A 12,320-nucleotide genomic window follows, 5' to 3' on the forward strand; every position below is an offset into this window, starting at 1 on the left:
CTTTCTTGTCTATGACTTTATGGTTTTACTGTGGTTGTCTTTACGCTGCCTGGAGAATGGTCTCCTTCTCAATAACAAATCTCTTGTAATTAGGAATCTGTTGAATTTCATTTATGATAAATGTTACATGCTGAAAATTGTTCTTTTAGTTTTTGCCTCGCTCTGCTGAGGGCTTTCGCGAGCTGCTGAACTGATGTTTACCCAAAATTTTGAGGACAATAAACAGAAACTGCTTATTTATATTCATCTCGTGGAAACTGCAACTGATCCCAGTAGCCCAGAGTGTGGTGAAGAACATAACAGCTATGAGGATGTGACGGAGCACTTGGTATTTTCGTTCATGACGCAAGAAAATAATGTGCAACTTCTACAACTGTATGATTTTCATTATTTTGGTCTTTCCATACACTGAACAAAAATATAAATCCAACACTTTATTTTAGCTTACATTTTTCATGAACTCAACTCAAAAGATCTAAAACATTTTCTATGCACACAAAAGACCGTTCCTTTTAAAAATTGTTCACAAATCTGTCTAAATCTGTGTCAGTGAGCACTTGTCATTTGCCGAGATGATCCATTCCACTTCACATGTGTGCCTTAGACTGGCCACAGTTAAAGGCCACCCTAAAATGTTTATTTTTACCACACACCACGGTAAAATTGGTGTACTGACGGTAGGAATGTCCATCAGAGATGTCCATCAGAGCTGTGTCCAAAAGGATTTCAGACATTTTGGCAGGACATCCAACCACAGACCACGTGTAACCACACCAGGCCACATGTTTACCTCCTCGATCGTCTGAGAAGAGCTACTCGGACAGCTGCTGAAACAATTGGCTTGATAACTAAAGAATTTCTGCCCAAACTGTTAGAAATTATCTCAGGTAAGCTCATCTATGTGCTCATCGTTCTCCTCTGGGTCTCCACTTGACTTCCGTTCGTTGTTGTAACTCACTTCAGTGTTTAGATGCTCAAATAGTCCCTGGCATGTTGAGGAGGTCTTCTCTTCACAGAGATTGGTTTGCCAGGGTCAGCGTTGAGGATCAAGGGGCCCATGATGGTGAAGTGATGTGATGGATAACAAACAGGTAGATCTTATACTGACTTGTTTTCTGACCTGCCAAAGTTCCCATTTCAGAGTGGTTTTTATTGTGCCCAGCCTAAGGTACACCTGTGAAGTAATGATGCTGTCTAATCATCTTGATATGTCACTCCTGTGAGATGGGATGGATCATCATGGCAAACGAGAAGCGCTCACTAACACAGATTCTCACAGGTTTGTGGACAAAATTTGAGATAAAATGGTCCTTTTGTGAATTTAGAAAATTTATAGTTTATATATACTGTAGTTTCATTTATAGTTTGATAGCCACCTTAAAAAAACCACTTTTAAAAAAATAAATTATGGTTACAACACATGCGCTGTCCTTTACCCAGTTTCATGGCAATCCAAGTTGTGTATGTTTTATTAACAATAATACAAAAAGCCCCATCTTCCAACCATCTGTCCGCCCACCCAGTAATCCATCCTTTTCTATCATGTCTGGCAAAAATGGATGAAAGGTAGGGTTTAAGGTAATTCGTTTGGAAATATGCAAATATTGATAATAAAATCTGAATCTAAGACATTTTGGCTAATAACAAAAACCTTTAGGGTATGTGTCAAGTTATTATATGGAAAGATCTGAGTTGTGTAAAAACTGGGAGGCCTGAGGCAGGCTTGTTGGAAATGTGTTTCAAATCCTCTGAAGATGTGTCCTCATTTGAATGGGTGACGCAAAGTTGTGTTAAAGAATGTTGCTTTCCACCCTTTGAATAGCCTGACAATTTTTTTCAAAGACTAGAGAATGACTTACATTTTCACTTAGAAAAAGGTGTTTCTTCATCTTTCCATTGCCTAGTTTGTTTTTGGGTTTTTTTTCATTTTCATGAGTGATATATTTACCCAAAGTTATCCAGGTAATCACACTTAGAAAGAACTTTGGACCATGAATAAATAATCTGGCACATATGTACCTTTATAAAATATTTTCATCACGTCTAAGCTTTTGTTTACTGAATCTGTGTTACTCTATTTAAATAAGTAAATACTCATTTAAAGGAAAAACATCCACAGAAACCAAGAAAAGAAAAAAAACATTTATTTGTTATCAGCTTCAGCTGGTCTCATGCTAAATTATTCATGGGGAGGTAAAGGCTTGGCCTCATGAGATTACCACAACTAATTGTTCATCCAGTCTCCTGCTTCACTGCAGGAGCAGAACTGGCTGGACACCAGCATCCTGGATGATTTGTTTAAAGAGAAAAGGAGGCATGACATTCAGAAACAATTTACAGAACTCCCTCAACTAAATTAATTCAGGGATAATTATCTATCTGTCTGTCTGTCTGTCTGTCTGTCTGTCTGTCTGTCTGTCTGTCTGTCTGTCTGTCTGTCTGTCTGTCTGTCTGTCTCTCTACCTACTTTAATACAGAGTAAATGTATTTGACTTGTATATTTGGTGTTAAACTTGTCTATTCAAACATGAAGCTGGGATGGTGGAGCTGCGGCTGATGATAAATCCATGGGCAGCACTTGGCTCACCGCTGTGAGCCTTTTTTTTTTTTTTTTTCTTAAATTTTTCCTATGAGTCAGTCTTAAAAATGTTTGTGCTGAAGGCTGTGGAAAGAGAGAGTGTGATACTGCAGTCTCACTACATTTTGCAGTGAATCATTAAATGCTCATTATACTCAATTTTATGGCAGAAATACATGCTCCTCTATGGGACACAGCTGATTGTGTCCCCAAACGGCTTCTTTAGATTGGATAGAACAGTTTTATGTACATTTACACTTTGAATGGATTGATGTGATTGCTCAGAATCACAGTGTGACTGTTTTTTTTTTTTTTTGGCCATTTTTATCTCATTGCTTTGATTTTGGAGCAAACATTTGGCAGGTAGCTGGACAAGAAATTCAAATGTATGTGCCAGATTTTTATTTCTTAGGAGTATAGCTGAGACCAATTCAGACCTTAAAATCTTAAAATACAGACTCATCCAATTCACTTACACGCTGTGCATGTAAGTGAATGTGTAAACATGTAGCAAGTTAAAAGACTCATCTTATAGAAAGCCCATTTCTCTAATGGCTTATAAAAATTCTTCTTCCGTCACAAGCGAAAACCCACCTTGCAGTTTTGACATCAAGTCAAGACAAGTTTTGAGTCACAGATATTAAAGTTTCATGCTATAGAAAATATTCTCAAATATCGCACACCTGCACAAACCAGTGCAACAACCATGCATTATTGTAATCATTTTCCCACCATACTGCGGAAACTGCTTAATATGTCAACTAGCTGTCACACAGCTGCACCAACGTGAGCTCTGAGAGTTGTGCATTGAAGCCAGTATTCATCTTTGTGCAGACTTTTTATTCCATGGTTTGTTTTTTATAATAGACCCAGGTGCACTTCAATCCATCAAATAAACGACCCGCTGTAGAAACAACAAGGTTGAAGTTTCAAAGAAAATGATGTCAATTCTAATTTGATTTCCGGTGCAGGGAAAAGCTCTGCAGAGAGATGCTGGTGGATGGCTGGGATGCCAGGGGACTTGTTCAGGGAAAAAAAAAAAAAAAAAGATATGGTGGGTCCAATTAATCGTGGAATGCACTTAGAGATGGGCAAATGGAATTTGAAATGAGCACTTTTGTTTCATTAACTTATAAAGCCTCTGGGGTTGACAGAAAATCAGGATGGATACATCAACAGTCGGGACAAAAAAAGGAACAAACACAAATTAAACTGAAGAAAAAAAATAAACAGAATGGCAACCGGTGACGTGTAATTGATGGCAGGCTGAACCAACTTGAGGAATGTCCTATTAACCGCTGCCAATACAGCAGCTGCTGCATTCGATTTTGTGAGCAGGTAACTGGGTGTATAACTCAGTATATGTCTAAGTACTCAATTAATATTCTTTTTTTTAGCATTTCACATTAATTAGAAGTTAAATTTAGAAATGTTACTACCCTTCTATCTATTTTATTTACCAACATTTAAAAGGCTGCAGGTGAGCTGGAGCTTATCTCAAATGATTTTGTAGGAGACGTTCAAGTACACCCACGAGCAGGTAAACACTTCAGCGCTGACACATATAAAGAAAGTAAACAATTGTTGCTCTCATCCACACAAAAGGAGGATTTTGAATGATTGATTCATCTATATATTCAGTTTTTAGACCGTGGGAGGGAGCAGGAGCTGCCTGAAGGGATTTGAACCCAGAACTTTCTTGAAATGAGCTGACACTGTAAAGCACCACATGATTTTCTTTGTTTATTTGTGATTGTTTATTCATTATCCTGAGTACACTGGGGTTTACACATGGCAAAAGATATACATGACAAAGAATTGTACCAGCAACATTCTGTCACATAAAGGATTATTAATTTCATCAATTGTGTGACACTGTAGACTTAAAGAAATGTAGGACCAATATCTGAGTTTGTTATAATCAAACAGACTTCAGCCGCTTATCCGACCTCATGGACACGGGCTAAGCTGAAACCTGTCCCAGTCGACTATGGGTGAGAGGTGGGGAACATCCCAGATGAAACGCCAGCTCGTCACAGAATCACATTCATATTTACTGAATTTATTCAAACATTATTGATGACATAAATATCAGGTGGAGCATTATTTGATAACTACAACATGTATATCAACATGGGCTATTGTTCCACCAACCATGCTGGCATTCTATGGCTTGTCTTGGCATCACATGTAAAAACACTACAATATATATCAGCACCAGTGTGGACTTGACTGTACACTTTCTCACTCTCTTCTTGTCCTCTCTTTATTTTTGTACACACATTTTCTATCACATAAAAGGGCGATTTTGTCACAATGTTCATCATTTTTTTGACATTTAACAGTTGAATACGACAACAAAGCAGTTTACAACACAGCAGTCGTTGTATAATGAGTCTGTGGAGGTGAACAGTTTGTCCTGCCAGTTCCTCCACAGCTGGCGACGCACAACGTTCAATCGAGAAGATTCCATTAATGATAGATATGGCAGCTGCAGTAACATCTTTTGAATATCAGAAATATGATGGTTCAGGGCATGTAATGTTTTCCATGGCACCAGGCTTACTTTGGCATTACGTCTGGTGTTCATTTTCCAAACTCTTTTTCCAATGATTGAAATCCTTTTTTTTGTTTTTTTTTTGTTTTGTTATCATGCCATGAAGAGTTTGATAGATGGTTCACTACATGCTCATCTTTCTATGTAGAATTTAAATCATGAAGAATGTTTAAGACTTTTGCTTTTTTCAAACGTTATAATGATACCAGACCAGCGATTTTTGTAAAGCTCACATTTTCTGAAAAAATAAAACATTTAAAGCTTCCAAAATTTTTAACTGGTCTGTAAGAGAACTTGGATTAACAACAAAAAGAGACCCTAAAGCTCCACAGTGGCAGGACACCGGGGGGTGGAGATTTGCACTGAATACCTTAAGTCTCTGTATGTGCAGGGGGATTGGTAGGCCGTGGTGGTCGTCCTCATGTTCAAGAAGAGGGACCGGAGGGTGTGCTCCATGGGTTTTGTGGAATTGGAAAGGGCTTTCGACTCTCCCTGGTGGTAACGAGTGAGGAGTGCGTTGTGAGTATGGGGGCAGGAGCATGAGATTGACAGGCAGGTGGGTAATGGCTCAGATCTTTTCAGATCAGATTTATATAGTGCTTTTTCCTAGAGACCCAAAGCACTTCATAGGGGTTTCAGTATTCATTCACTCCTCAGTCACACTTGATGATGGTCGACTACATGTCAATCAATAAGATAAGATAAGATAAGATAAGATAAGATAAGATAAGATAAGATAAGATAAGATAAGATAAGATAAGATAAGATAAGGGAGGCAGGCAGATAGAGATCCTGTGTTAGTGGGTTGAGCAGTTTCATGTTTGTTCATCATAAAAATTATTTGTAATTGTCATCACTATTTTATCAGTATTACAGGATCTGATTAGAATTCCTGAACTGTACCACCTCTTCATCTTTCATTGTGACTCCAACTGAACAAAAAGCTCGCTGGAGGACGAAGAAGATGGTTGAAAATAGTTTAGCAATGAAACTATCATGAGTCCTTCCTTCCCTTCAGGTCATATGATGCATCATACTGTATTCCGTTCAAGCCAAATTGATAAATGTTTAAAGCACCTTCAGGCCTATATGCCCTTCAAAGGATGACTGTCAGTTGGCATAAGACAACACCAGATAATATGGTAAGAGATGATCTGCAGACTTGTATCAGGGCAGAAAGTAGTTAACACGATTTAACCTGGTTCATAAAGGCTGCAGTGTGCCTAGTTTCCATCCTGAAGCGAATGTGTGGGTTTGAAGAGTGAGTCACCATGTCATTTAAGATTGAGCAGTCATCATACAAAGACTTAAAATCTGATGGAAATACTGAAAAATAAATTATTGTGAATTTAGAGATGGGCGCCATGGTAGAGCAGTGGGTAGGGTTGTTGCTGCACAGAAACACGGTCCTGGGTTTGCGTCCAAAGCAGAAGAAGATGAATAAATGAATGAATGAATGAATGAATGAATGAATGAATGAATGAATGAATGAATGAATAAATTTAGAGATTCACAGCTCATAACAGTCACCATCGTATTCCTTCAAAAATGTGTAACATTTTAAGAAAGTTTCATACAAATTATGTGATTGCCTGTGGAGTAATAGCAACTCTTTATAAATATCTATTTCTAAAATTGCACTGCCATTTTCCTTGCATTTAGTGAACTGAACCATGAGAAACAGCTATAGGTATAGTTTTTGAAAAAAAAAAGTATATATTTCATGAAAAGAATATTTTACAAAGAGAACACTGACAATAACAAGGACGATGTCTTTTGTGGATTGCCAGACCTTCAGGTCATGAATTCAGTTTTAAAAGAATCTACACATATTTTCTGCTTAGGAACAAGGGAGCAGGAAGATGGAATAGAGCCTTGTTCCATCCCCTATGTAGCACTATCTCCTCTGCGATGCGCTGCTATGCTTTTAAATTAATTACAGATTTTGATTCTACTCTAATGTCTTGTTTTCGGGTTCTATTTGTCAATTTTTGTCAGAAGTGTGACAAGCACAGCTTTGACTTGAATTTGTTGATTGCATGGTAAAATGTTTTCCTTTTGCCTTGTCCCTTGCATATAGAGATTTCGCTTTATGCTTAACAGGCTTTACGTTGTAAAGGTGGGATCTTTAAAATTTTTGCAATACATATTACATTGAACATATTTCTAAAATTGTTCTATAATTCTTAGATACAGATTGGTGATCTTTTGCGCTATTGAGAGCCTGTACTGCTCTGAAATGCTGCTTTTATGGCCGGTCTGTTCCTGACCTGTTGGCAGTTCACTTAACTAGTTGTCAAATGATGCTAAAGTTGTTTTTGATTATTTTTCCTTTGCATTTCATTGCCCCTTTTCAACTTTTTACTGGCAACAAATTTAACTGAATTTGGATTCAGTTTTAACATTTGATATGTTGTTTTTGTTCTATAATAATATTTGAGTTTATTTGCAAATCATTGCATTCTGCTTTAATTTACATTAAACAGTGTCCCAATATATTTAAGTGTGTTTTTTTTTAAATATTCCAGTACACAACCTGTTTATTTATTAGATAAAACCTCCTGTAGCCTTTCATTGAATCAATAGGTTGAATAACTTACAGTATTTCGCTTGCATGCATGGACTCTTAACCATCGGCTCAATGATAAACACAACATGATCAACGAGGACCCCACATTTGAGCACGGGACAGTTACAGAACGGGAAACAGTGCGCATGCGCAGTACGTGCTAATAAGGAAGTTGCGGCTTTCTATCAAAGTCAACAACAAAGATGTGGCGGTTACGTTCATGATGCGACACTCCAGAGGAGCAGTCTAGAAAAAAAACCTTTACGCTGCCAATATAACTAAACCTCAAGTGAAGGTAGGTAGGTAAATGAATGAAGAAAAAAAACGAGTTTATTATTATTATTTATTTTTTTTGTTTCCCCCCGTTAATGCCATGTTACGTTAGCTTAGCGTGTCGTAGGTTGTCTTCCAGGAAGCTAATCCTGCTGCTGTTAACGCTGGGATGCGTTGAGCAACCGAAGCGCATGAATGTAGCTTGTCTCTCAGCAGTACTCATTCTCACTGCTGGCCACATAAAAGTTTCAGCTGCATAATATAATAAATCACAGAAGCTAATGTTACTCACCAGTAATTAGCTATAGGCCGTCGTGTACATGGAGGACTGAGTGTAGACTTCATGTGCATGTTTTACGGTACACCACCTTATGAGGAGACAGAACGGCACGTTAGAGTTAGGAGAGCTTAAGTATGTAAATTGATGTACTAACATTCATATTAGTGATTTATTCCTTTTATTGACAAGAAACCAAACAAGAAAATCTGTTTTAATGGAATGAGATCAGACAAGTTTTTCCTATATGCTGTGGAAAGCTTGTCCAGCTCCTCACACTGCATTCCTGCCTCTGTCTTTATGTCCTTCTGTTCAGATGAGCAGTCACACAAACTCAACAGTGGAAAAGCATTTGCATGAAGGGTTCTTTTGCTCCCTTTGAAAGCAATCCGGATGATGATGTTACTCCCACGTGTATTACTTCTTTTGGATAACACAAGGACATCCAGAAATGATCTTGCAAACATTTTCCCCTCTGTGTTTGTTAAGTCCACAGTATTCCCTCGCTGCAGTGAGTTGTCAAACAACAGCTATAACCTGCAGCTTTCCTCATCAAAGAGGGTTTTGTGTTGATTTGATGTGACAGCTGCTAGCAAAATAACAGAATGCTTGTGAAAGCTCCTCCACTCTCTATTCAAGCAGTATCATCAGTTTTTATTCATGGATTTAGTCTCTCATGGGGGTACAAGTGCATCAAACCATATAGTAGAATTTTCATAAATAAAAGTTGAGCCTCAAGGAAGATAAGATTACACATATTGTTACACTTCTATTTGTGTATCAGTACCAGTAATATGTTTATCTAATTCATCATTCTTTGAGAAAGCTGGACCTTGTATGATAAATTCAAGAAATAGAATGAGGGTTTTTTTAGCTGAGAAGATTAAGACAAATTTCCCTCAGCAGAAACATTGATAAATGATTTCTTTCCCTGTTACGCCTGTAGACAGTGCTTAAAAGTAAGGGAAAAAGCTGCTTCATCTTCTCCCAATGCCCACCTCTAAATCTCCCAATTTAAACAGAGACACTCTTGATCTTGCCCTTATTTAAACTGTGAAAACCCAACTGGAAATTTTTTTCAGTTGTGCTGACGTATGGTTTTACAGCTCCAAGAAGAGGTCACACTGCAGAACTGTGAAGAGGGGATGAAATCCTTCTGCTCGCTCACCAAACAAGGTGTGCTGCATTTTTAAGCCCTCAGTGAAAGGGGAACATAAAGTGAAGTCTGTCCACATTACCTCAAAAATTTCCTTACAGAATTCAGTGAAATGTCACTTATGCTTTGTAGAACGTTTAAGGTGTGGCTCTCATGAGTGAGTGCTACAATTTGCTTTGACATTTGTTTTGACATTTTTAGAAACAGTTGCACTGAAAGCAATTTGCATTAAATTTTCACATATATCTTTTCCGATTGAAGAAGCATCTGTGTTCGAGGACACGCATTTAAACTCTATATGTGTTTGTGTGTGTCTTTTTTCCCCTAACAGCTCTCTTACCATAATGAAGGCAGCTCGAGGCAATATTTTGGGGGCAGGAATATCCAACCACAAGGTCAAGTATTCACGGCTGGCTGCTGATGATGATGGTTACATAGACCTACAGGTGAGGCGTGCTCGTCTTCATCAGTTAATGCTATAAGCCTGTTATTACCTCTGCTGTCTTCCTTGGATTGTAGGGGAACCTCGTAATCAATTTATCTGTAAGTCTGTGATTATACTAAAAGGAAGTCCTGTTAACTAAGAGGTCTGAAAAATCTTTTTTTTCTGTCTGTTTTTTGCCTTCTACAGTTTAAGAAAAGCCCACCAAAGGTCCCATACAAGGCAATCGCACTGGCAGTATTTTTGTTTTTAATTGGCTCCTTGCTGATAATCTTCGGAGGCCTTCTTCTGTCTGGAACCATAAAGGTGGAGGTGAGTAATGTCAAATGGCAAGAAGCACATTTTCTGTTAGTGCTGATGCTTTTCTCAGTACTTTCCTTTTGCAGAGATATGTTATGCTGTAAACCTCATTTTTCATTCAGTATTTATTGAATGTTGAAGGTTGTTTGAGCAAAAACAGCTACAGGTAAAAACATCCTAAAGAAAAAAATCAGTAACATTTGTGAACCAGGAACTATTTGATCAAACCATTATGATCAAAGATTTTGATCTGGTGCATTTTTGACTGAAAGCTTCCATTGCTTGACAATTTTTAAAAGCGTTTGCTGCAGTAACAAAAGGTTTCAGCCATGACCAGAGCAGTGCTGCACTGACACATGCTGAGTGCCAACACAATCTTCAAAATTTCATCCCAGATCAAAAAACAAAATAAAACCCAGCCTGCTGTTAATCTTCCCTTTAAATAGCTGTAACTGAATAGTTGCCTTGACATTTTATTGCCTTGCTGCCATATTTTTTTTGTGTGTGTGCTTGAATGCAGTTAATGATTCTGATATTTCATACCTTAAAGTGCCAATTTTGGTCAAACTCCTACTGTGGTTTCCATTTTCTTAGTTCCGGTCTATGTGGGTGAGTCTGCACATATTATATTTGTAATTATCACTAGGAAGTAAAAGCCAATGTTTTTTTTTGTCTTCAGTCTGCAGATTCTATTTGCAGAAAATCTGACCTGACATTAAAGTAGCATTGGAGTATTTGAGCTGTTGACTTGACAAGTAGCTCGCCCAATTGAGAGTAGCATATCGAATGTCCTGAATTACACAGGGGCCAGGAAGTGCATAATGGATAAAAAGAGCTGGCTAAATACCCACTGTTACATTGAGATGATACCCTTTGGGATGAGTTCAATTGTGTACATTTAAAAAAAAACAGAAGGTGTAACTCAAGACTGCCATCTGGTGTTGAAATGGAACTCTTCCCTTGCCCTTGATGTTGACTGCACCTCCTGGTGGTTAGAAGCTATTTATATATATGAGATGACTGATCTACATGAAAGCAGACCCCCAGACTGATGAAGTCATCCTGTCTGCGTGCCCCCGGCTCACCCTATTCATTTACTGAGCTGGCAGACGACATCTAGATAAGCGTGTTAAAGCCGGTCTAGCACATGAAGGGCTGCCTCTTAACCAAGGACAGTCAGCCACTGTTCAGATTGGAAGACGTGTCGACCCTCATCACTGCTTCTCATTGTTTCAGCACCCAGACCGCACCATTCCCGTCATCATCATCGGGGTGCTCGTCTTCCTTCCTGGATTTTACCATTTGAGAATCGCCTACTATGCTGCCAAGGGTTACCGGGGTTACTCCTATGATGACATCCCAGATTTTGGTGACTGAGACAACGACGTCTGTGGAGTGGTGGAAAATTCTCATGCTCTTTTAACAGCAGACTGTTGCCTGCTGTTAAAAGTTCTGAATGTATGTGGCAAATGAAGCAAAACCTTTAAGACTCTCCTAGAATGGAAACTTGTGTTTATTAATAGGTGCACTGGTAAGATTTTAAGTTACTGATTTCTTTCTTTTTTTACATGTATATGTAAATTTTTATGTTTATTTCCTTTTTTTTGTTGTTCTACACAAAGGCTTGATATTTGGGACATTTAGCAGGTTAGATAAATACTTTTAAAGTACTCGTAATGACTGCAGGATGTCAAATTGAGACCAGATTAATGCAGGTGGTACAAGACATCATAAACATGATAATTTTTCTGAACACTATATGGAAACTTTTTTGTTTTTTATTGCTTGAAAATCCATAAGCTGGATGACTGAAGATCTTTGCACAGTTGCACAACCCTTTCATTTTGTATTATAAACAAATATTTAATTGTAACTTTAGTCGATATGATATAATGAAAAGCTCTGGGCTGTATTTCTCCTAAATGATTACTACTATCCAAAGATGAATGACTCCTGTCAAATGTCAGTATATTTTTGAATGGATTATATTACTGTCTGAAGTATTGCTATTAGTGCAGTCTTTTTTTTTCACATCAGAGAATGATATACTTTAAAAATATTTTGCTTGACAAAAGAAATAAAAGATCTCTCATCTAGAATTTGAAATAGGTTTGTGGTTCTTGTCAAATCTTTCGACAGCGATGATGAATTAAACTAGTTACACGACA

General features: G+C 37.9%; 1 protein-coding gene across 4 annotated transcripts; it reads left to right on the top strand.

The window, feature by feature from the left end:
- Positions 1-7,861: 7,861 nt before the first annotated feature.
- tmem230a (transmembrane protein 230a) lies at positions 7,862-12,258 on the top strand. 4 transcript variants are annotated; one of them, XM_068334859.1, is made up of 5 exons: positions 7,862-7,999; positions 9,361-9,430; positions 9,742-9,856; positions 10,042-10,164; positions 11,389-12,258. In XM_068334859.1, exons 3-5 carry the CDS (start codon positions 9,755-9,757, stop codon positions 11,527-11,529), a joined length of 366 nt encoding a protein of 121 aa, XP_068190960.1. In that variant the 5' UTR covers positions 7,862-7,999; positions 9,361-9,430; positions 9,742-9,754; the 3' UTR covers positions 11,530-12,258. The 4 variants fall into 4 exon arrangements, with proteins under 4 accessions (XP_068190960.1, XP_068190959.1, XP_068190962.1 ...); XM_068334860.1 differs by having other exon boundaries at positions 7,924-8,003; XM_068334858.1 differs by lacking the exon at positions 9,361-9,430 and having other exon boundaries at positions 7,876-7,999.
- The last annotated feature ends 62 nt before the right edge of the window (positions 12,259-12,320 follow it).

This window comes from Antennarius striatus, chromosome 15, assembly GCF_040054535.1.
Source record: "Antennarius striatus isolate MH-2024 chromosome 15, ASM4005453v1, whole genome shotgun sequence".
Taxonomy (NCBI): Eukaryota; Metazoa; Chordata; class Actinopteri; order Lophiiformes; family Antennariidae; genus Antennarius; species Antennarius striatus.

Bases quoted from the DNA above. Each gene is read 5' to 3' on its own strand.
- tmem230a (XM_068334859.1), top strand. From the start codon at position 9,755: ATGAAGGCAGCTCGAGGCAATATTTTGGGGGCAGGAATATCCAACCAC. The intron at 9,857-10,041 runs GTGAGGCGTGCT...TGCCTTCTACAG, and splicing joins ATGGTTACATAGACCTACAG to TTTAAGAAAAGCCCACCAAA. The intron at 10,165-11,388 runs GTGAGTAATGTC...TCATTGTTTCAG, and splicing joins CTGGAACCATAAAGGTGGAG to CACCCAGACCGCACCATTCC.